This window comes from Pleurodeles waltl, chromosome 5, assembly GCF_031143425.1.
Source record: "Pleurodeles waltl isolate 20211129_DDA chromosome 5, aPleWal1.hap1.20221129, whole genome shotgun sequence".
Taxonomy (NCBI): Eukaryota; Metazoa; Chordata; class Amphibia; order Caudata; family Salamandridae; genus Pleurodeles; species Pleurodeles waltl.
Window position 1 is genome coordinate 1,632,099,395 of NC_090444.1, and position 25,714 is coordinate 1,632,125,108.

At 45.0% G+C, this 25,714-nt stretch overlaps 1 protein-coding gene across 2 annotated transcripts in view; it reads right to left on the reverse strand.

Annotated features, from left to right (window-relative positions):
• The window catches only part of NBAS (NBAS subunit of NRZ tethering complex), a 1,762,396-nt gene that overhangs the window by 1,267,526 nt on the left and 469,156 nt on the right, over nt 1-25,714 (reverse strand). For both annotated transcript variants that reach the window (XM_069235962.1, XM_069235961.1), the window contains exon 19: nt 6,476-6,554. In XM_069235962.1, the coding sequence (XP_069092063.1) occupies nt 6,476-6,554 (79 nt within the window). The remainder of the gene's footprint in view (nt 1-6,475; nt 6,555-25,714) is intronic.

Below are 25,714 nucleotides of genomic sequence, written 5' to 3' on the forward strand. Positions count from 1 at the left end.
AGTGTTGAGCGAGTTCGGCATTTTTTATATAACTCCTCTTTTACAGGAGCCATAATTCTAATTGTTAGCATAATAATCCAATATAAAAAGCAACCTGTCAAAGACCGAGAATAAAAATAAATAACGTAAATAGGGATTACCTTGGATTGTTACTGCTTTGAACTAACAGGCACATAGGCATGCCACTAAAGTGATAAAATGTGGCAAAATGGTTGGCCTAAGAACATCAAACTAACACTCATAATAAAGTGAAAAACATTACAAAAGACAAAGAATCCCCAGAAATGGCAAAGACAGCAAGGAGGAGAGACAGACAGAAAAAGAGATCTGTAGAGTAGAGACACCTGTGAGCCACACTGCCTCCACAAGACGAAAGTAGTTGTTGGAGTGATAAACATCACATACCACAGCAAAATAAAAGTACACAGGGAAAGAGACATGCTGTATACTTTCTCTTCAAATCAATGAAATAAAGGATGTTATCAACACTCTTCCATGTCCTGGATTCAGAGAGCACAAGAGCCAGTCTCTTACCTGGAAAATGGCCTATTTCTTGGACATAGATGACCGTTTCGGAAGCTCAAGCTTTGTAGGGAAATGAGTGACTGGCACTCCCATTCATATGCTTTTGATCAACTATCTGAAAACCTGGCCTCTATAAGTAAACATTTTCATTAATGAAGGAAATAAGATAGCCTCACATGGATTTAGCCAGCAGATCACCATCACCCAGGATTGCTTTCCATATACAACAGATTTATAAGAAAGAACTGAATATGTGATGACAATAGGGATGTGGAATTCCGATAGCCCGATGCACAGGGCATATTGTTTGAGGCCAAGGACAACAGGTGTTCATGTCTATTTTGATCTTGGGCCTAGTAGGCCCAACCCCTTGCAGCGCAAACCTTCTGGCTGCCATTTTACAGGACCACATTATGGAGCAGAGAAGGGAATTGTCTATAGTTTCGGTAATATTTGTGTTCATATGTTAATGCTGTTTGCACTTGCATTCATGGTTCATTAATGGAAAGCCTTTATTATTAGGGTAGCTCTCTAAGGAAATGTTGCAAGCTTCGGACTGCACTACTGACAGAGCTTGCAGTATAGAAATATATACACGTTTGCAAAGTTTAACTATATGAGGCTACGTAAAATGCTACCATAATGACCTCTGATTAGATGCAAATATATGCAGAATCGAGAAAGAAAGAATCATGATTATTTGTTTAAAAATAAATTGTTCACAAAAATGCAACTAGGGAAAAAAATTGCTAAATTACTTTGAAATTTTACGTACAATTTCTTTGAAGCATCTTATTGTAAAAATGTGTTGATGCATGCTGGTAAATTCCCATGAATATTCATAATGGAAAATTAGGGTAACAAGTTTCAACAGGATTATGGAAACATGAAAATACACAAGCATTGACAAAGCCAAAAGGTTCTTTTAGCTTTGTCAATGTGGGTCTTGTTTTGACATGGTTTTTCTACAACTTTATAGATGTTGGAGCTGCCGGGCCCTCGCTATTACAATAAACATTGTCAAAAATAAAAATATTTTTTGTTTTCCAAAAGCACACACTGCCATAAGGTTCCTGGCACTAAGTATAAATTCTTTGTGTGCGGATATGCTCCTTGTGAAAGGTCAAAACGTCCTCACTCACAGTGAAGTCAGTCAATAGATAGATATGGAATTTTAATAAAAACAGAAAGGTCTTGGTGAACCCCAGATCTAACTAGGGGCCCAATTATTAAAGAAAGCCACGAAAGTGCACCCAATGTTGTTCATCCTTGCATTAGCGCAGATTTATGGCTTTCATGAATTCACAAGAATTTACAGAAGTAGGCCAGGAAATCATACTCCTACAAAATATTTGTAAACTGCATCTTAAGCACGAGCAAATATGCATGTGTAAATTTGCTCATGTGAAAAACTATTGAGCTTTTACAAGTTTAATTTCCCTTCAACCACTTTTTTCCCTCAACCTGGGAAGACATTTTACTTCTGCCCTTGTCAGGAGTAAATTTCCAAACTTTCTCAGTATGGGAAAAGATTAGAGAAGAGCTGATGAAAATCCCTAAAACATGCAAGTTGGTAGGTCTGTGCAGACTCAGAAAGGCATTTCAAACCTGGAGCTATTGGTTACTGCTATCTCCAACCCAAGTATGTAGATCTGCAGAATGGTGGCAATAAAGGGAATTGCTAATATTCATACCCTACTATAGTATGAGCCCAGGTGTTATCAGAGAGGCTATACACACGCTCAACTCCATCTTCTCCGCCAGCAACCACGTATCCTTCAGCCACTCCTCCGTTATACACTGGACCGACCACAGATGTGTCCACTTGACCTTCCGACGCGAGACTCACCACCTCCGCACACAATCCATCCCACGCCGACATTGTAACAAAAACCCCCTCGGATCAGCTTCTCTCCACTCTCAGCGACAACCAACCCACCTTCTCCACCGACCCCAACGACGCAGCCCTCAGCCTCACGCACTGGATCACCAACTGCACAGACAACCTCGCTCCCCTCAGACGCCTCCCAAGACAGACCAACACCAAGAAACCTCTCTGGTTCACAGACACCCTCAAGGAATCTAAAAAAAAAAACGCTGCACCCTCGAGAAAGCCTGGCGCAAGGACCACACCGCAGATAACATGTCTGCCCTCAAGAATGCCACCCGCGAACACCACCAACTGATCCGCGCCACCAAAAGAAATTCCTTCACAGACAGACTGGACAAGAACACTCACAACAGCAAGGAACTCTTCAACATTGTCAAAGAGCTCTCCAACCCGAACGCCAACGCCATCACGCCCTCACAAGGCCTCTGCAACTCCCTCGCCACCTTCTTCCATCGTAAGATCACCGACCTACACGACAGCTTCGGACACCAGACCCAGCCAACCACCACAGAAACTACAACCCCAGCCATCACCCTCAACGCCTGGACTCACATCAACACGGAAGAGACCAAAGCCACCATGAATTCCATCCACTCCGGTGCCCCCTCGAACCCCTGCCCACACTTCATCTTCAACAAAGCCGACGACATCATCGCCCCGCGTCTCCAGACCATCATCAACAGCTCGTTTGCTTCTGCCACCTTCCCCGAGAGCTGGAAACACGCAGAAGTCAACGCCCTACTGAAGAAACCTACGGCGGACCCCAGCGACCTGAAGAACTTCCGCACCATCTCGCTCCTCCCCTTCCCCGCCAAAGTCATAGAGAAGACCGTCAACAAGCAACTGACCAACTTCCTGGAAGACAACAACCTACTCGACCCCTCTCAGTCCGGATTCCGAGCCAATCACAGCACAGAAACCGCCCTCATCTCAGTCACAGACGACATCAGAACTCTGATGGACAACGGAGAAACAGTCGCCCTCATCCTCCTCGACCTCTCGGCTGCCTTCGACACCGTCTGCCACCGAACCCTAATATCCCGCCTCCGCTCCACTGGGATCTAAGGACAGGCCCTGGACTGGATCACCTCCTTCCTCTCCAACCGCTCCCAAAGAGTCTACCTCCCACCTTTCCGCTCAGACCCCACCGAGATCATCTGCGGCGTCCCACAAGGCTCCTCGCTCAGCCCGACTCTCTTCAATGTCTACATGAGCCCCCTCGCCGACATCGTACGCAAACACAACATCAACATCACCTCCTACGCCGACGACACTCAGCTGATACTTTCCCTCACCAAGGACCCCACCAGCGCCAAGACCAACCTGCAAGATGGAATGAGAGACATCGCAGAATGGATGAAACTCAGCCGTCTGAAAATGAACTCAGACAAAACGGAAGTCTTCATCCTCGGAAACACCCCGTCCGCCTGGGACGACTCCTGGTGGCCCACGGCCCTTGGCACCGCAACAACCCCCTCAGACCACGCACGCAACCTAGGATTCATCCTGGACCCTCTTCTCACCATGACCAAACAAGTCAACGCCGTTTCATCCTCCTGCTTCCTCACCCTCCGCATGCTCCGAAAGATCTTCCGTTGGATCCCCGCCGACACCAGAAAGACCGTGACCCACGCCCTCGTCACGAGCCGCCTGGACTATGGCAACACCCTATACGCAGGAACCACGACTAAACTCCAGAAACGCCTGCAGCGAATTCAAAACGCCTCCGCCCGCCTCGTCCTCGACATACCCCGCAACAGCCACATCTCCGCCCACCTGAGACACCTGCACTGGCTTCCCGTCAACAAAAGGATCACCTTCCGGCTCCTCACCCACGCACACAAAGCCCTCCACAACAAGGGACCCGAATACCTCAACCGTCGCCTCAGTTTCTACACGCCCACCCGTCAGCTTCGCTCCACCAACCTCTCACTCGCCGCCGTCCCTCGCATCCGCCGCACCACGGCAGGTGGGAAATCCTTCTCCTACCTAGCGGCCAAGACATGGAATTCCCTCAGGACCACCCAGGACTACCTCGCATTCCGGAGGCAACTCAAGACCTGGCTCTTCGAGCAGCAGTAACCCCTTCCCCCTAGTGCCTTGAGACCCTCACGGGTGAGTAGCGCGCTTTACAAATGTTTTTGATTTGATTTGATAATCGGAGCTCCTATATAATGAAATTGCTGCCATAATTTGTCATCAAACTACACAGCACCAAAGGGACAAGTGGAGTTTTCTACAGGGCAAGTAAATTTATAAAGCAACCTGTCTCATGGGCAAGTGGATATTTTGTTAAATTCCACACCACTGATGATAATGGAGTGTATTTTCAGATATAAAATAGTCCCTCATGCAATCCAGCTGCTCCATAGAAAGGGGAATAATACACCACACAGTAGATACTGCGCGGTAAGAGAGTAATACTATTTTAGGCGGAGCTAATGGCAACTCTGTAGATCAGCGTTTTCAAACCTGTGGTCCGCAGACCCGCAGGGGTCCATGACACATTCCCAGGGAGTCCGCAGGCCTGGACTGGCAGGAAGGCACTTCTCCAGCTCGGGCCTCTACAGAAACTGGTGCGTATTTTTATATTTGTTAATTAATTTGTTCAGCAGCTTTAAAAGCACTGTGAAGTTCCTTGTAAGATTTCTGACAAAAATAAAAGCATCAAGATAACTCTGGTGATTAATGTACCTGCTGGAGAAATGGGAGTTGTGTCTAGTGGCAGTTTTGACTCATCAGAGGTAACACAGATGGTTGATATGCCTTCTGCAAAGAACGTATATCATGCAAAAAACAGTATTTTAAGTGCATAGCACAGTGGGTTACCGCTTTTGTCACAGAGATTCTTTTTTTACTGTGCAGTTCATAAGTTACAATCATAATGTAGCATAGTGAGTTATGAACTGCCAAATAAAGAACTACATGGAACAAATTAGAACGTTATGTTTTTTCCCAGTCTTTCATTTTCCTTATGTTGCTGAAATAATGTTTGCTTCGATAAGAATACACTGTTATTAAAGCCTACACTAGCCACTGTGTTATGTTCTGAATCCTGAGTTTGTGTTTCTCCAGGCCAAGCACTCTTAGAAAATGACTACCAGTATGGATGACATGTGAATCCTACACCTTGTGGTCCCCGGTAAAAAGTGTTCTGACACCTTACACTGGTATGAGAGGTGCTATAAATCAAATGAAATACATGTGGCAGAGAGGCTATCGAGAGATGAGAGGCCCTTATGGTTTTACTTCCTTTCGCTACCATATATTATATGAAAAAGCCTTCTCACATCTTATGTACCGAAAAATTAAAAACAAAAATCGCTTGGGAAATGTAGAATCTGGCTTGAGGTTTCAGCTTTCCTAAATAAAACCAAACATTGAAAGGTTAGCTGCCAAGATGCAGCACCAACCTTCCCATAAAAGATTTTACATTTTTGCATATTTTTTCAATATAAAATAATTATATCTTTACTAATTTCAGTATTTGTTTGGTGTGTACTTGCTTGTGTATTTTTTGCGAATTACTGTTTTAATGTTTGAAATTTAAATCGTAAAAAATTCTTAGGGTCCCCAGCTTCCAGTAGTGATTCAATGGGGATCCTCAGGAGTCAAAAGATTGGGAATCACTGCAGTAGATATTTTAAAGAACTGGTAACAACAGTTCTTACAGAGAGCTATTCTGTCAAGCCACACCTCACAAGGTGAGGGAAAAAGTGTCAAAGAAGCCAGTGATACAGAAAAAAGGGTGGTATTACAATAATTTGATTTAAAAAAAACTGGTGCATTAGGGTTAGGAAAAAACAAATTAAAATATGAAAGGAAAACAAAATACATGGTGATAGATGGCAAAGTTACAGAGTTGAAGAACCAATCATCACAATGTAAATAACAGATTCGTAAATTTAGCGCAGAGGGTTGGGAAAACAATAACATGATGGATGGGATGACATTTTTATCATCATGGTGTTCACATATAGTCTAATACATGCAAAATACTGAACAAGCATGTGGCAAAAAGAGTACATTATAATGTGCACGCATATTCTCACTTCTCACCTCATATGTTGAGAGTCGATCTAAGTAAGTCAAAAGTTTTAGTCTGCAACGGCAAAGTTCCTTTTGTTCTAGAGTCAAACTAGGAAAAACAAGGAACAGAGAATAGTATACACTGATATTCTTTGTTTATGGAGTCGTGAAATAGTATGTAAACAAGAGCAATAAACATCACATTAAAACCTTTTAAAAAGTGAAATTATTATAGTTGGACTTTTTTTTTAGAAATGCGGTCTCTAGCTGGCAGAGGTATACACCCTTGTCCAAGTAGGGACCACAATCCTAGTCAGGTTAAGTTATAACACAATCCAAATTATCCTGTGCCCACCCTCCGGTAGCTTGGCACTGAGCAGTCATGCTTAACTTAGAAGGCAATATGTAAAGTATTTGTGCAGAACTTATACAATAACACAGTGAAAACACCACAAAAATACACCACACGGGTTTAGACAAATAGAGAATATTTATCTGGATAAAATATTGTTGAAACAATGAAAATCCAATGTATACAAGTAAAGTTATGAGTTTTTAAAGATTAAATCCAACTAAAGAAGATTAAATCCAACTAAAGCGCCTAGAAACACAACAGCTCCAACTGGGGCTATCACGGCGTCATTGACAGAGTCATTCTCAACAGTAGTGAGGTGAGTAGTATCCAAGAGAAGAACGTAGTCCAGACTTCAATGGTTGAATTCTTGAGAGTTTAATGCAGAAAGTATTCACAAAGGAAATATGGACTCCAGCCTACCCCTTAGCCCACATTGCCAACTCCAACTGTCCAGAAGAGAATCTCACACCAGCATTCCGGACAGTGGAAGAGTAAGCAAGCCAAGGGGAGAGATGGAAGGTACCAAATGCAACAAACACAAAGAGAAACATGAAATACACAAAACATAATAATAATAAATATGAATATAGAAAAGGGGAAACAATGATACTAAACTATTATACTAAACTACAATTCTACACCACCCCCCTCCCCAGAAAAGAAACAAAGAAAAGGAAAACAAAATTACAGAACAACAATTCTATTTAGATTCCAAATACGTCCATCATCAAATTTAACTGCCCCCTTGAAAACCTTTACATCTTTATGAATCCTGCTAAAATGTGACACACCAGATTTGTGTCTCTCGGGCAATCTAACTTTAACACTATCACCTACTTGTACAGTACTTTTCTTCACAGATTTGTAAATATCATAAATTTCTTTCCTCTTGCTTTGAAGATATCTATCTTTTTCAATAGCTTCTCTCTTGACAGCTTCCTTGTCAAAATCTGATGCAAGATATTTCTTTACATGGGGGATTAATTTTGGTACGTGGAACACGCTTCCTGAATAATATGAAAGGAGTCTGACCTGTACTAGAATGTGGAGTAAACCTGTATTCTTCCACCTTGGACTCAACTAACTCTTCCCAATGAACTCCCATCATTTTAGCAAACTGAATAGTCTCCTTTAACGTTCTATTAAAACGTTCCACCATGCCATTCATCTCAGGATGATACAGCGCACATTTCTTGTGAACTATTCCTCTAGAGGAAAGAAAATCACATATAAATTTTGAGGTGAATAGAACCCCATTATCTGACAAAATAACTTTGGGATTACCTTCTCTGCTGAAGACCTTAGAAAGAAAATCCACTACAATTCTTGAAATAATCTCTGAAGTGATTAACACCTCTGGCCAGCGAGATAACATATCCATAAGTACAACAACATACTTAGAATAAGACCCAGAAGAAATAGGCCCCATAATATCGATGGAAACTTCCTCCCAAACATCCTTGGGAATTTATTTAAGTACCATTGGCTGAGTCCTGATTTTCAAAGTTTTATCAGCAAGACGACATTCAACGCACTCTCTAACTTTTCTTTCCAAAGCAAGATGCATTCCAGGCCACCAATATGTGGTCCTCATCCTTTCCTTAGTTTTACTAATCCCTTGATGACCCGAATGGGAAAGATTAAGGAGACGCTCACGCAGACAAGAGGGGGGTACTAATTTACACCCCCTCAACAACAATCCATTGTGTATCCACAGTTCATTCCATATTTTTTTTAAAGGCAGGACAGAACCATCACTGTTGCTCCCCAATGGTCCAGACATAAGTAAATCTGTTACCTTCAACAATTCCTCATCCTTAGCCATCCCTTCTAACCACTCCTGTTCCAAAACACACCCATCAGTTATAGCACAAACTTTCACTTCATCATCTGTCCATCACGACGTACAATTAGCATCATCAGTCAAATCATCCGAACTCAACCTAGATAAACAATCAGCAGTCTTGTTGTCACACCCTGGAACATATTTTATGATGAACTGGAAATCTTGGAGAGCTACCACCCACTTGCAAATGCGAGAAGATACATTATCAAGGCCTTGTTTTTCAAAAATCTCTCGCAAGGGTTTATGATCAGAATGTACTTCGAAACGTATGCCCCAAAGAAGTTGTTTGAACTTTTTAATAGCCCAATAAATTGCTAACGCTTCTTTCTCAATCGGGGAATATTTAAACTCTGCGCCACGCAATGTACGTGAGGCAAAGGCAATGGTGATATCCTGATCACCTCTCAATTGTTTTAACACACAGCCCAATTCTTTATCAGAAGCATCTGTTATAAGATAACACAGTAGACCAGGCTGAAAACTACAACGTGATTGGGCAGATGATAATGCATTCTTCAAATCTTGAAATTCCACCTCACACTCCTTAGTCCACAAGAATTCAGTATTCTTCTTGATTAAGTCCCTAATGGACCTTGACCTTTTTGCAAAATTGGTAATATACCTGGCATAGAATTCAGCCATTCCTAAGAACACTTGAATGCCACTTTTGCTTTCAGGTGTGGACAAATTAACGATAGAGTATACCAAATCACTTTTTGGCCTAACTCCACTGCTCGAAACAACATGACCTAAGTACGTAATTTCAGAATGTAAAAATTTGCATTTCTCTTTCTTTAAAGTTATACCCTTAGATCTAAAAATACGAAGTACATCTCTTATTTTCCTTTCATGCTCTTCTTGTGTATCTGTGAAAACAAAGACATCATCCTGGAAGAAACAAACACAATCCAACCCCCCCAAAATCTCACTCATCAGTCTTTGAAACACTGCAGCTGCTGAACAAAGACCAAACGGCATCCGGTTGAACTTAAAAACACCAAAAGGCGTAATGAAAGAAGTGAGTAATTTAGAATCTTCAGTTAATTGCACTTGATGATATGCCAAAGTTAGATCAAGAGTGGAAAAGAACTTCGCATTTCCAATGAACTAATCATTTCTGTAATGTTTGGTAGCGGAAACTTATCTTCAATAACTTCCTTATTAAGGTTGAGAAGGTCAACACAAATTCTTACATCACCAGAGCGTTTAGTTGCTACCACAATGGGGGCAATCCATTGTGCTGCCTCCACCGCTTCAATTATCTTATTGTTCTTCAGTCTCTGAAGACCCAGCTTTATTCCTCTCTTAAACTGACAGGAATATTTCTTAATTTGCAGGCAACAGGTTGGGAATCACTCTTCAACACGATTTGATGTTTATAGCCTTTGAAGCACCCAACACTAGAATTGAAGACATCAGAGAATTCAACCCACAAATCGTGTTCCAGATCCGAAACCTTCCGTACTAATACTTGAGGTACAGCATTTGGATTAAAGATAATCCCCAGTTCTTTCTGATGAGGCCAGCTCAAAATAGTGTCTCCAACAACTGGAACATAGATTTTACCAAAGGTTAAAAAAATTGAAGAGGTACTGTTTAAATTGATGAACAATCAGAATTGTATGGATCCAAAATATTCCTAATAGTTGTGTTCATACTGGGACGGCAGTGTGAGAAAATCATCTCTGAGTTAGGAGGCACGAGTAAAAGAATGTTGAAAAGCAACTTCAACAGGGCTCGTGAACAGCTGTCAAAACAACACAGTAGCGCGAGCAGGAGAAAGCGCGTGCGCAAGTGTCAGGGAACGAAAAGAGTCAAGAGGCACGAGTGAAAGAATGTTGCTTAGAAACATCAACAAGCTCGTGAACAGCTGCTTGTCAAAACAATACAGCAGCGCGAGCGTGAGAGAACGCGCGTGAAGACGCTCTCATTCAAATAACAAACATGTGTGGCGGCTGCTAGGTAACGCAGCAACGCTAACACGCATTCAAAACATAAACAAAATTAAACACGTTTAGCTGTTGTCAGCCAACGCGGCAGCGCTGAATCGTAAAACAAATAAGCCGTAGAGCTAACACTATAAACGCGTGTAGCGGCTGCTAGGCAACGCAGCAAAGCTAACGCAAAAGAAAGAACACGTGCGCCTGAAAAATTATTGTTGTTGCTCCCTAATCGCTGAGATTTGAAAAATGTAGAAAACAAAAAAATGAAAAATAGAGCAGCTGCACAGTACCTCTTTAGTTGAAAAAAAACGCCCTTTATGTTAACCGTAGTTGGAGTTCCTCTGTAAAGCACAGCACAACGTAGATTGGGCATCCCATCCTCGTCTCCAAGTGAAGTGAGTAGTATCCAAGAGAAGAACGTAGTCCAGACTTCAATGGTTGAATTCTTGAGAGTTTAATGAAGAAAGTATTCACAAGGAAATAGGAACTCCAGCCTACCCTTAGCCCACACTGTCAACTCCAACTGCCCGGAAGAGAATCTCACGCCAGCATTCCGGACAGTGGAAAGTAAGCAAGCCAAGGGGAGAGATGGAAGATACCAAATGCAACAAACACAAAGAGAAACATGAAATACACAAAACATAATATTAATAAATATGAATATAGAAAAGGGGAAACAATGATACTAAACTATTATACTAAACTACAATACTACAAGTACCTTTTGAAAACAAAGAACCAGGGAGTCAGAAAGAGGCATCACTGGAGTCAGTGTGGCGTCAGTCCCTTACGGCTTCCAAAAAGATGAAACGTCCACTCCGTCCGGATGCAGGGGGAGCTGATGCGGTGTCGTTCATGATGAGTCGATAACTTGTGACCCAGCGGAGTCTGGGTCTGGTCCATCAGGACGTGATGTGTCGACTTCGCAGTGTTCCGATGACCCTGAGTGACGTCACCGGAGTCGCAGCAACGTCGGACTTGCGTTGCAGGTCAGTCGTTGTGTGCAGCAAGGTCCATGGAGCGAGAGCGAGAGCAGGCTGCGGCATCGCTGAAGTCGTTCCGGAGTAGCTGGAGTCGGATACTAGCAAAAAGCCAGTAGGTGAAGTCTTTGCTGTCCCTCAGACTTCAGAACAGGAGGCAAGCTCAATCCAGGTCCTTGGAGAGCACTTGTGTACAGCACAGACAGAGGCCAGCAGTGCAACAGCCAGGCAGCAGTCCTTCACAGCAAAGCAGTCCAGAGAGTCATTTGGGCAGCCAGGCAGGTCTTCTGACAGAGTTCAGGTGCAGGTCCAGAAGTGTGAGTTGGTGGAGTCAGAGATCAAGTTTATATACCCAACAATGCCTTTGAAGTGGGAGAGACTTCAAAGAGTGGTTATGAAGTGCACAAGTTTCCCTTTCAGCCCAGTCTTGTCTGCCAGGATCCCTGTGGGGGGTTATCAGGACTTTGTGTGAGGGTAGGCCAATGGCTTTTGAAATGTAAGTGTCAGGCGCTCCACCCTTCCAGCCCAGGAAGACCCATTCAGTGTGCAGATGAATGCGGATGTGCCTGAGTATCCTGTGTTTGTGGTTGTCTGGGTGAAATGCACACGGGAGTTGCCAACCAGCACATAACAGACATTGATTGGAGGCAGGCTGTAAGGCACAGATGGTTTTAAGTGCAGAGAAATGCTCACTTTCTAAAAGTGGCATTTCTAAAATAGTAATATAAAATCCAACTTCACCAGTAAGCAGGATTTTCTATTACCATTCTGACCATACTAAATATGACCTGGTTACCCCTTTCAGATCAGAATCTTGCACTCAAAAAGTATTAGAGGGCATCCTAATGCTAGTCTATTAAAGGAGGAGGCCTCACAGTAGTGGAAAACAAATTTAGGCGTTTTTCACTATCAGAACATATAAAATACACAAGCACATGTCTTGCCTTTAACCCACAGAGCTTGCTCTCCTATGGGTTACCTAGGGCCTTCCTTAAGGGTGACTTATATGTAGAAAAAGAGGAGTTTAAGGCTTGGCAAGTACTTTTAAATGCCAAGTCACCTTACTAGGGACATATAAGTAAATCAAATATGCCAATTGGGGATGAACCAATGTTACCATGTTTAAGGACGAGAGCATATGCACTTTAGCTCTGATAAGCAGTGGTAAAGTGTGCAGAGCCCTAAACCCAGCATAAACAGTGTCAGAAACGTTAGGGGAGGTAGGCAAAAAGTTAGGGGATGACCACCCTAATGCTGTCAGGTCTAACAGACTTGTTAAAGTTGTCAGGCCAATGATGCTGTCTTATTAAAATCCAATAAACAAATAATTGTATTTAAATAAATGTGTTGTGTCTGGGATATAAATAAGGCAAGCTACAGAAACATGGAGGGAACAAGAACAAAGTAATTTATCAACAATGGGTCAAACCTGGAGCCACAGCCTGAATGGGTCAGTTTTGCTTACTTCCCTATTCAGTTTCACTCGAGCTATAGCCATGATGTAGCAAAATCACGAGGCTCTGGGAACATTAATAACCTCCAAAACTTCACCATTCTGGCGGTGTCTGACATAGGTAATTACAGACAGAGGCAGGGTCTGCAATCTCAATCAGGACATTACAGCCCCATTCATTCATTTCTTGGTCTTAGTCGTTACCTGCAGCACTGAGATGTGTTTGCTTACCATCAATACATTCTCTACCCTATGTCATTTTACCTTTTCTTCTGTCCAGCTGGATGCATATACGCTCCTCTGCATACAATCAATCATGTCTTTGGGTGCCCTGAAAAGATGCTTTACGAACCGTTGGTACTTTGATCAGGGTGATCTACATTGTTCTTTATCTAATACAGGCCAAAGTACATTTAAAGTGGACAGGACCTAAAGTACAGAATTACATTTTGTGGAATGAATGAGCACCTTAGTGCAAAAAGGTTTTAACCTACCTATAGAATCCTTAGAGATTTGGTTACACCCACAAACAGGAAAGGATACTGGGTGTTACTCTAAGGAGTCCTTTTTTGGTGATATTTGGATCTACAACAAGGGGTCCACATGCACACATGGTTCTGAAGCAACCTGAAGAGGCGGGGTCGGGCCACACTGGGACTTTTCTTTTTGGATTTCTTTGCAGAAGCTAGGGAGCAAGATATATGTAGGGTCTCGGGGAGAGGATGAGAGAGGGACGGATGAGAAACTTGCTTTCCCTCTGTTACTACTGTTTAATGCTCTAAATGTATAACACACTTATTGAACCCTAAAAGATGTGTCTTTTTGCTTCTGTTCTGCTTTGTCCTGAATTGACCAATAATGGGGTACTTGCTTAATTGACGCCTTTCCTTTTCTGCTGTAAAATCCAACTGAATTCGCTGTGAAAAGCAGTTTTTGATGCAACAAAAGGATGGGGGCCTCCACACACAGGATGCAGGAAAAGAATCCACTGGAAAGTTGATCAAGCAGCTGAGAGTTTCATGTTGACCTGTTCTGCTAGTATATGCACAAGGCCAGTGTTCTTTCTGTTACCCTTACTCCCCCATCAATGTCTCTACTATGCTGGGAGCAATCATGTACGCATAGAGGATCCGTTATACACCCATCTAATTTGGAATAACGCATTTGCAAAAAATTTTTCTTTAAACAGTCTAGGTCTGGAATGAGAATAATAATCTGCCTAGTCAAATGTCATTATGGGGAAACATATTTGCTTGTTAGCTATTTTCACACATTTAAACCTTTTTTGAACCCATTTGACTCCTGTTGGCACAGAACATGAGATAGAGATAGCTAGAACACAGTACTATGTGTGCTGTAGATATTGATCCACTACACCTGGCAGAGTGGACGGGAGGTAGAGAATGCAACAAGTCCACGTGTCACCTTCCACAGCTTGATAGATAACGGACTATAAGCTCCCCCAGGTAAACAATGGTACATCACTGAGTTGCTGCAGAATGAGGGCTCATGCACCACACCAGACCACTCTCATGGGGTTCTTAAAAGGAATTCTTGAAGACATTCTTACATGGAGGTAAAGAAGTAAGTTTGTCAATGTTTAAAATGAAGCAACCCAAGTGGAAGAGAGGATTCAAAAGGGAACCATGTGGATGCCTGCGCCCCAAGAACAGATTCTCTACAGAGCTCCAGGTGTAGGTGAAGGGAGAAATGTCACCATTAGAGTTGATGAAATTTCCGTCAGAAACACTGCTCCATACTAAAGGTAAGAACTATTTTTAATACTTATTAAAAATCTAATTAAATGGTGAATTCAGATTTTTTCTAGATATTATAAAAAAATAACTTTAGAAAGTTACCTTTGCTTGGCCTGTAGTCCTTGGAAGCTAAATCTGCATTTTGGTCTCCAGGCTCTGCCAGCCAGTATGTAGCAATTTAATAGGCATGAATTAGGAGAGAACTTGATCCAAGGACAGTAACAGATGGCCTTGGGCAAGGGGGTGTTGTTGTGCCTTTGACAGGCCTTGATTGACCTCAAAGAGGCCACAGGCAGATCTAATATAGCAGCCAGCCCTGCACCCTTCTTTTGTTACCACAGCAAGACAGGCCTCCATCTTAGTAGTTCTCTTGCTGACATCACAGTGTCAAATTCTGCTGGGCTTCCTAGACCTGCCTGACAGGTCTGCTGGGGTTTTTCATACGACGTTTGGGGTAAACCTCAAAGGAAAGAAACACATTTCTGTGTATCCACTGTCTGGTTGCCGAAAGCTCAGCTTTGTTGTTGCTTTGATGTGGGAGGACACTAGGATTACCATATTACGCCCCCAATAGAGACACACAGCCTGTGGCTGAAAACTTCAGTCATCTTGAAAACGCCCACAGGGGTAGGGTAGCCCCAAGGAACTGTTGTGTTTATTCTTGAATTCTGTTCTTCAATGTAATGTTGGAATGAGTGCGCATGATAACTGACAGCGAGCGGCTGGACTCTCCAGGTTGTCAGTTGCTCCGTGGATGCTGTACGAGCAGTCGTGCTAGGCCTTGTGATACATTAAACTACTAAACTTTGCTTGGACTCCTGTACTTACTACAGAAACTTTACTCCAATGGTTAGGGCGTCCCCAGAGGGGCATTCCCACCCAGACCCTTGTGCCAGGGATAAATGTGGCATTTCCAGGTACCCACTTCAGAACTCACTTGGACCTATGGAAGATCAATAGAAAACTAAGGGCCTCATTACAACTTTGGCAGTTCTTTCACAGGACCGCCGAAGCTGCTGCAGGCAAAAGACCACCAGTAATGGAGGTCTTTTGCCCACCATATTAGAAGCTTTCCACTGGCCAAGTGGAGCACTCACCACAACATTGACGCCGGCTCGTAACTGAGCTGGCAGCAATGTTGTGGTGCGTTGGGTGCAGCAGCACCTGTCGCACATTTCACTGCCCGTAATTTGGGCAGTGAAATGCGCAATGGGGCCCTCAGCCCCCCAACCCAATACCCCAATTCCGCCAGCCTTTCCATGGCAGTGTTTACTGCCATGTAAAGGCTGGTGGATTACAACCATGGGACCGCCAAGCTGCAGCAGTTTGACCATGGCCGCTTCGCCACGGTCGGACCGCCCTGTCTGCAGAGGTCCGACAACCATCGCGTAATGAGGCCTTGAGTCTGCTGTCTGGGACCTGAAAAGAGCTGCAAAAGACTGGACGTGCTCCCCTTCTTGTACACAAAACTAAGAAGTGGACTCTAATGGTTATCAGGCGGATGACTGTTCAAGCTAAAGGGACACAACAAAGTACAAGAGGCCTTTCCTACAAGTGCAAGATGATCAATGGCATCTGGACTCTGCTTGCCACTTGGTGAGTCACTAAGTGCTTCCTCAGAGGCAGTGTAGGGCCTCAAAGGTTTACTTCTGTGGTGAATTGGAACTTAAAGGTGTAAATCAGAAGGTAGCATATTTTACCCAGGACAAACTTGGCTAGAATATCCGACCCACAAACCATTGCAGTTACCACTAAATTGTGCCTAGGTCCTGTTCTATCTCTCCTATTGACTGTCATTGGCACTTTGTGCTTCATGGCACTATGTCTACTTACAAATTTAAAAAATAATATCTCCATTTCCCTTTATTGGATTTTTGTCATTTTGGTGTCATTTTGTTTATTAATGTTTACTCTATTTGTTTGATTCAGTTTGGAATTTGTATTACTTTGCATTTCAACTTTATTACTGTTTTAGTACTACATAAATATTTTACACATTGCTTCTGATGTAGCAGAAATTTTAGTACTGTCTCTCATGTCACAATGACCATCCATATGTGACAGGTTATGCATTATGTTAACCAAAGTACTAATAGTTTTCTTGTGATGTGATACACCGAGAAGCCATGCTAGTGTGTATACACTTTAGACTAACTGAAGAAACCCATGTGGTGTCGAGTTTAAATTTCATGTTTAAAAGACTAATTTGTCATCATGTTATATTTTAGAGTCTAAACTAACAAGTTCCTTACCTTCAAAAACGATTTATCTGGTAGATACATATTCTAGTTTATACTAGAAAGTCCTTCAGGACCGAACAACCAAAGTAGCCGTTTCTGCGGAGCTGACTGTCCAGGCAGTAATGTTTTGTGAACGTGTGCAGGGATGCCCAGGTTGCCGCCTGGCAGATGTCCAGGACAGGAACTACGCATGCTAACGCTGTGGTGGCAGCAGATGCTCTGGTGGAGTGTGCACGCAAGCCCTCAGGTGGTTGCTTCTTTCAAAGCGTAGCAAATTTTGATGCAGAGCATCACCCATCTTGAGATGGTTAAATTCTGTACTGCCCGTCCTTTCTTTGCACCCACATATCCCACAAATCTTTGGTACAATTGACGCAGAATGCCAACACTCTTTTTGGATCCAGTCGGTGGCGTGCCCCCTCTTCATGAGAGGGATGTGGGGGGGTGTAAAAAGTAGACAAAGTGATAGATTGGCCTGCATGAAAAGGCATAATAACCTTAGAAAGGAAGGAGGCCCTGGTATGAAGCACCACTTTGTTAGGATGGATAGATAAAAATGGTGGCTTGACGCTCGCTCACTCTGCGAGCAGAGGTGATGGCAGCCAGGAAAGCACTTTTTAGTGTGAGGAGCTGCAAGGGACAATTATGGAGTGGCTCAAAAGGGGCACACATAAGGTAGGTAAGGACCAGGTTCGAATCCCACTGGTGCGTTATGAACAGGGTAGGCAGGGAAGTAGCATTTAAGGGTGCCCAAGGCAGAGCCCTGCTGGGCAAGAGAGAGGTTATAGTAGAACCTCAGAGAGAGCTGCAGAAAGGGGATCAATATACTTGTTGGTAGACCATTCCGCAAATTTGTGCCAACGACAGGTGTATACTATTTTAATGGAGGGACGCCTGGCTGCCAAGATAACATTACAGACTTCGAGCAGAAGGTCAAAAGCTGCCAACTGCAGCCGGTCACTCTCCATGCAAGGAGGAGGAGACTGGACAGGTTTGAGTGGAGAACTGTCCCCTGCTGCTGCAACAGAAAATCTTACCTAAGGGGCAGTCTGATCAGAGGATCCATGGCCATGCTCAGTAGCTCGGAAGCTACAAGGATTACTTGGGCCCGGTCGTTATTGATCTTCTTCAGAACTCTGGGCAGAAGTGGTATTGGCCGAAACCAGAAAGGAGGCCTGAGTTCCACTTGAGACAAAATGCGTCACCGAGCAAGTGCCGCCTTGGAAACTCCAACACGCAAAACAGCTGACATTGCGCATTCTCTGCAGAATCAAACAGATCTAACCAAGGTTCTCCCCACTTCTGAAACAGACCTTGCGCCACCTCCGGATGGAGATGCCATTCATTATCAACCATGCATTGACATCTGAGTTTGTCTGCTCTGGCATTCAGAGAACCCGCCAGATGTTGAGCCATAAGGGTTATGCCCTGGTGTTCCAGCCAAGCCGAGAGGCGCAAAGCCTCTTTACAAAGGGTCCATAACCCCACTCCGTCCTGCTTGGTGCAGTACCACATGGCGGTGGTGTTGTCTGTGAACACCTGCACCACATTCCCCTTGAGAGAGGGAAGGAATGCTTTTAATGCAAGCCTGACTGCTCAGAGCTCCAATAGATTGATATGGTGTCCAGACTTCTGATCCCCGCCTCTCACATGTAGCGCCCCATTCTAGGAGCAACGCATCTGCCACTACAGTGAGATCTGGCTGGGGAAGGGAGAGGGATCTGCAGTTGACCCAATCCTGATTCAAAACCCACCACTGCCGATCTTGCACATTTCCCTCCGCGATCTGGACCATGTCAGAAAGATTCCACTGATGCTGCGCCCACTGGAACTTCTGGTCCCACTGCAGAGCCCGCATATGCCATCTGGCATGTGTCACTATCAGGATGCAGGTGGCCATGAGGCCCAGCAGCCTCAGAGTCATTCTCACCGAAATCCAGGACAAAGGCTGAAACAAAGGTATCATAGCCTGAATATCCTGGACTAGCTATTCAGGAGAATAAGCCCGAAATTGCACTGTGTCCAGAACAGCTCAGATGAAGGGGAGCATCTGTAAGGGAGCCAGGTGTGACTTCCGCACATTTATAGTGAACCCTAGAAAATGCAGAAGGTTTGCCGTAGTCTGAAGGTGGGAGACAACAGTCTGGGGCATGTTCGCCTTCAACTGCCAGTCGTTTAGGTAGGGAAAGATTGAAACCCCTAACCAGCGCAGATAAGCTACGACCACCGCCATCACTTTCGTGAACACCCTAGGGACACTGGGAAGGCCAAAGGGGAACGCTGTAAATTGTAAGAACTTGTGGCCTACCATGAATCACAAGTAACGTCTGGGGGCAGGTGTCCTGTAAGTCCAACGCTACCAATCAGTCTCCAGGGTCCAAGGCAGATAGGAACTGGGCCATGGTGAGCATTTTGGCCTTCTCCTTCTTGAGAAAAAGATTGAGGGCCCGGAGATCTAGGATAGGATGAAGGCCTTTGTCCTTCTTGGGCACCAGAAAGTAGCAACCACGATCTACTCTCTATGGCTCACTTGGCTAAGAAAGCTGCGACTTCCTCGTGGAGAAGTGCCAAATGATCCTCTGCTAAGCAGTCAGAAGATGGTGGCATGGGCGGAGGTGTAGTCTCGAAGGGAAGGGAGTAGCCCCTTCTGCTATTTGCAAAACCCATAAGTACATTGTGATGGATTCCTAGTGGGGCAAGTGATGACAGAACCTGCCACCAACTGGTCCGGAATGTTGCGACTGACTAGGAGTGTTCAGAGGCTGCATTGGGGGCGAATTAGGGAGACCTCTGGCTCCCTGAACCACGAGCCCGTGGGATTCCACAGCCACGCAATGGCTGAGTAGCATGCGGGGCTCGGTGGCTGGTAGGGAAAGGACGCAGGAGGGAGCCCCTTCCATGACCACAAAAGGGGCGAAAAGCGAATTGTGCTGGGCGAGGGGCTTCTGCGAGGCCAAGGGACCGAGCTGTAGCCGGGGCTCCTTAAAACACTTGAACGCCGAGTCCGCATTGTCTCCGAGGAGAAGGGTGCCATCGAAGGGTATGTCCATGAGAAACTGTTGGACGTCCCCCGAAAAGCCGGACGTCCTCAACCAGAGTTGGCGCCTTAAGGCCACCGTCGACGCAACCAAACTACCCATTGAGTCAGCCTATCCAGCCCACAATGGACTGTAAACTTGGCCGCTTCCCTCTCATTATCAATGGCTTGGGAGGTGATGGCCCGGGCCTCCACCGGGATCTGCGACAACACCTGCACGACCATATCCCATAATAATGGATGTAGCGGCCCAAGGGGAATGCGGTGTTCACAGACCTTAGTGGCAGACTGGAGGAAGAAAACATCTCCTTCCCAAGCTGATTCAGTCTTTTTGATTACTTATCCAGGAGTGCGGATGGGATGCGTCGGATGAGGAAAAAGCCTGGATGACAAAGCTCTCAGGCGTAGGATGTTAAGATAGGAATTGGCTGCGGGTGATTGTCCTATTCACAGGAGTCCCTGTGTTGGGTCTGGACCAGGTACGTAGAAGGACATCCGTGAGGGCTTCACTGAAGGGCAGAAGGGGTTCCAAAGTGGAAGCCCCAAGCAGAAGCACCTCAGTCAGGAGGTTAGTCCTGACAGCCACAGAAGGAAGCTCGAGGACCTCAGCCTCCCTGCTGATCACCACAGAATAAGATGCTCCCTCTGCCATAGCCAAGGTAGGGGGAGAAAGCATGCAAACATCTGGGGAAGTATCCAATTCCCAATTCATGTGCCCTGTCTAATTTAGGGTTGTCTGGCTAGTATTTCAGAGGGTCCGGTGACCTCTCCAAACCATCCCCATATCCATACACATAGCAAACAGGGTCAGACTCCAACCTGCAGTGAGAAGACCCCATCAAGGCCTGATCCGGCGTCGAACGATGCTGTTCCGGGTCATCAGGATTGGGTCAACATCGATTGCATTAATGCCTTGGCCGGCCCCGGGGAAGGTCTCATTGGCACTACCGGTGTCGGTACCTATCCGATAACGGATCCGGAGGGGCCCTCATTTTCTGGAGCTGAAGCCGCTGGCAAGGAATCCTAGTGCCCCCCCATCCGATTCCCCGTGCCTCAAAGGTGCCGCAGGGGGGTCGATCTGCCCAAAGATGAGGCACATGGCTTCATAAAACTCTTTCAGCTGGGCGGGGGTGGCTCCGGCTGCCAGGAAGTCAGGGAGGCGCAGAGCGGACCCAGAAGTAGGCTCTGCGGACGGCGGCCTAGAGCGCTGACGCTCTTCCCGCATCGCATTGGCCGGGTGACAGGGCAACTTTGAAGAACGTTTGGTCTTCTTTGACTTCTTTTTATGACCCGAGTGTCCTGAGCATTTTTAATGGGAAGACGAAAGGTGGTGATGACTCCACGAGAGGTCTTGTGATCTTCCTCTCGAACGAGACCAGGAGCGATGCAGAGTCGAGCGCCAGGCCATCATGAGCTTCAGGGACCACTCCCTCAAAGCCTTCGGGTTCACGGCCAGACACTCGGAGCACGACTTCAGGTCATGGTCACGCATCAGACACCACAAGCACATGAGGTGCGGATCTGTCACCGACATCATTCGGTGACAGGAGTCACACAGTTTGAACGCGGGTCTTCTGTGACATCCCTCATCACACTAAAAAATTAAAAGGTAACGACAAAAAGGTCGAAGCTAGTCAGAAAATGACAAAGGGTAGCTCTTCTCTGGATCTGCACATGGCGGGGAAAGAAAAGAACTGACATCAGCGCGCCGGGGTGGCACCTATATACACCTGCGATGTTATCACGGCGACCACAACGAGGCACATGGAGTCGACAGATGCCACATGACGGGGTGCAAGGGTACTGCTCGAAGTAAAAATCTACAGATCCAGTCCGACGCATGGGGGGAATTCTAAGGTAAGGAATCTGCAACCAAAAGTCTCTATCAGATTAATAGTTTACATTAAAACGATATCTAATTTCCTGTTAAATATGTTTTAAACTCATATGCAAAAGTGGAGAAAATGGAGTTCTGCGCCATATTAACGTAAATGTAGTAGTAGAGTTGTTTCTGTTTAATGTTATTGTGACATGAATGCTAATGAATATTTATAAATGCTTAATTTATAGTTTGCATATTAAAATGTTTTTATTTGAATGTATTAATGTGCTGTTTTATCTCACTTGCATTGGCCTAAGGGAGGCCTGATAGGCCCCGTATTCATGACTATGCAGAAAATGTGAAGTCATCTTGCTAGCATGAACCTTTCGTTCAGATTTTGTTCCCATGAGAATGCTAGCTTGGTAATAGATGTCTATTGTTTTATACATAGAAAGCATGAGACAATGCCCTTGAGTGAGGAACGTACCAGACTGTAAACTGATAGTAAATACAATTGTTTCAATCACACATTGAACAGTACAGATGGACACCAATCTCATGCCACACCTGGGAAACCATATTGATGTTTCAAGTTGGAGTCATGTGATTGAATTCTGTTGGATCTTACCCCTTCAACGTCAGGTGGACTGATGAACTGACAAATCATTTTGCTGTATGAACTTTAGTATACCGATGCCCACCTGAATTTTGAGGAGATTCATCAGAATCCTTTCTGCTATTCTTTGATGCATGCTGAACCCTTTAGACTCTGAGAGGTATTGCCCTCTCTGCCTTTGCGCCTTTGAAATGCCTTGCTGGGATTTTTCACTAACCTAAAGACGATTCTTGTCCAAGCTTCTGAAATGCTGAGACCTTCCCTTTTTATTTACTTTTTGCCCATCTTAGTTAGTGAATCAGAGATGAATTAAAGGAAAGAGTCTACTTCTTGAATGCCCTCTCAAGGGCTTTGTCCCTTATTGGCAGTTTCTGTTCAGAAGCACCACAATCATTGCCCCCCTACTACTTCAAGTATGTTCTCTTCTGCTTTACAACTGTAGCACCTCACAGTATGCAATTTTGGGAACTTCTTCTAAAGATCCACGTGGCCTTCAAGCCAACTATGCACAGAAGATTGGGTGCTATCTCCATCAATACAAGCTATGCATCCTATCATTCACTGAACTGCAGTTCTCATTTGGTTCTCAACTTTTTAAGAACATTCCCCAAGCACCTCTTGGGTTTCCACTTCCAGCTTCTGTATGTATATTTCCTGTGGTTGGGAGATAACCTCTATCCCTTTTTCCAGCTTCTGCATAGATTCAGCCGATCAGTCCAACTTAGCATGCGTCCTGAATGTTCAAGAGTAAAACTGTCATAGGGAGCACAAGTCAGATGCCCCCATCTCCTGGGATCTTTTCCTTGAGGAAACTAACTCATTGCTTCTTTTGCATCATGTATTGATCCAGACAGTAAAACCAGGTCAAGTCTGTCCAGAAACAGACCTAGACAATTTTGTTTAGAGTCCATTTTCTTGTCAAGAGGGCAAAACCTCTGGTTGCATTCATTGTAATTGCCATCCACAGTAAGGTCACCCAGCTTCAAGTTGGCATTCTAAAATGTCCACCACCAGTTCATCCTCTATTTCCTTTGATTTTCTCATGGTGATCCACTTTCATGCCCAACCCTAAAATGACAGACTTCCACAGTATTTTAGCACTTCACAGCCAAATGGGTGACTTGCCTCACTTAAGTGCAATGCCCACAAACCCCACCTACATAGATCTTCAACCTCCTTACTTCAAGAGCTTCACATGCACCCATTCCTGCCTCAGAAGCCACTTACTGCTGCCACAATTTGCCCTGATCAAAGATTCAATAATTCTGAAGATAGTGCGCATCAAAGAAGGGCATGCCTCAAGGCAGCAGGGAGCCCACAGAAAATATAGCCATCCTGGGCAGCCTAGAAGCCATGACCTCTAGTGAGTACTTCTGAAGTAATGTGAAACTTAGTTTGATTCATTCGGTCAGTGTCAGGGGCTGTCTACACCTAAGTAGGCATCGCTTCCACTAGTAAAAGATATGCTGCTGAAAAAATGAGAGACATCTGAGAGAAATTCAATATCTTTCTTTGAGACTAGACTATAGAGTCTGGAAAATGCAGAAATTGAATAATATTATGTTATGCTAACAGTCAAATTCATGCTGCTGAGAAAGCAGTAGTTAACAGAGTGGAGGCCATACATTTACCAATTTATTTTAATAAGCTTGCTAAAGAGCAGCTTACAAATCTTAGGAAAGAACTGAGGGACAGTGTAGGAAAGTACCCTCTTTTTTGGCGTGGTCACCCCCACTTTTTGCCTGCTGTAAGTGTGTTTTGACTGTCTTCCCTGGGATCCTGCTAACCAGGACCCCATTGATTGTGCTCTCTCCCTCTAAATGTGGTTGCTAAGGACTTTGCACACCAAACAATTGTCATACAGATACTCCCATATAAGTCCTTAGTATATGGCACTTAGGTACCTAGGGCATTGTGGCATCAGGGGTTTCACATGAGTTGCAGCATGTATTATGCCACCCATGGGTGCCCATGAAAAATGTGTCTGCAGGCCTGCCATTGGTGTATGCACACTTTCACTACAGGTCACTGAAAGTCACCCCATGGTAGGCCCTCCTAGCCCAGGGGGCAGGGTGCAGGTACCTGTGTGCAAGGCACCCCTGCATGAGCAGAGGTGCCCTATGAACTTCAGCTCCATTACACTGGACTTCATAAGTGTGGGGAAGCCTTTTACCTGTGTACTAGACACAGGTCACTACCGATGTCCAACTCTAAACCAGGGCATGTTTGGTATCAAACATGTTGGAATCATACCCCAATACTGTTGCCAATATTGGTTGTATGATTCCATGCACTCTGGGGACTCCTAAGATGTCTCCCAGCATTGCTCCTACCAGTCTTCTGAGGTGTTCCAGGCACCCCGCGCTGCTGCCACCCCTCAGACAGGTTCCTGCCCTCCTGCTGCTTGACCAGCTCAGGCAGAGGAAGGCAGAACACAGAATTTCCTGTGGGAGAAGGCGGTAACACCCTCTCCCTTGAAATAGGTGTTACATGGCTTGGGAGGGGTAGCCTCCAGAAGCCGCTGGTATGCTTTGAAGGAAACATTTGGTGCCCGCCTTACATTAGCCAGTTTGCACCAGTCCAGGGATCCCCAGTCCCAGATGCTCAAAACTGGACAAAGGAAAGGGGAGTTTCTGTCACCACCCTAGGAGGGGTGCCCAGAGCTCCTGCAGGTGGCCACTTGATTCTGCCATCTTGAATCCAAAGTGGGCAGAGGCCCCTGGGAACATCTCACTGGCCAGGTCAGGTAAGTGACATCACAGCCCCCTCCTGATAGGTGGTCATCCTGCTAGGCTCCTTCCTGGGCTATTTAGGGTCTCCCTCTTGGGTGGGTCCACATATTTGATATGCAAGATTCCAGCAGGACTCATCTTCCGGCCACTGGGGCTGCAAATGGACCCTCCAGGAACCGACAATCTGCAACTACAGCGATGACTCCACTCTGAAACATTGTTTCTCCGGCTCCTTCCAGCAACTGCAACATTTCCCCGACTGTGCAACCTCTGAGGGCGGCGAGTCTTCAGCCTGCACAAGAAGAAGGAATCTCCCTTGGAGTGAACAAACCACTCCCCTTCATCTGCAGGCACCAACTGCAATGATGACCGGCTACGTGGATTTTCTCTCCTCCGGAGCTGTGTGGATCCTGCATCACAGGTGGTGGTCTGGAGTGATCCCTTTGATCCTCTCTACCTTTGCCTCTACTTGCAGGACAGTCCCCAGT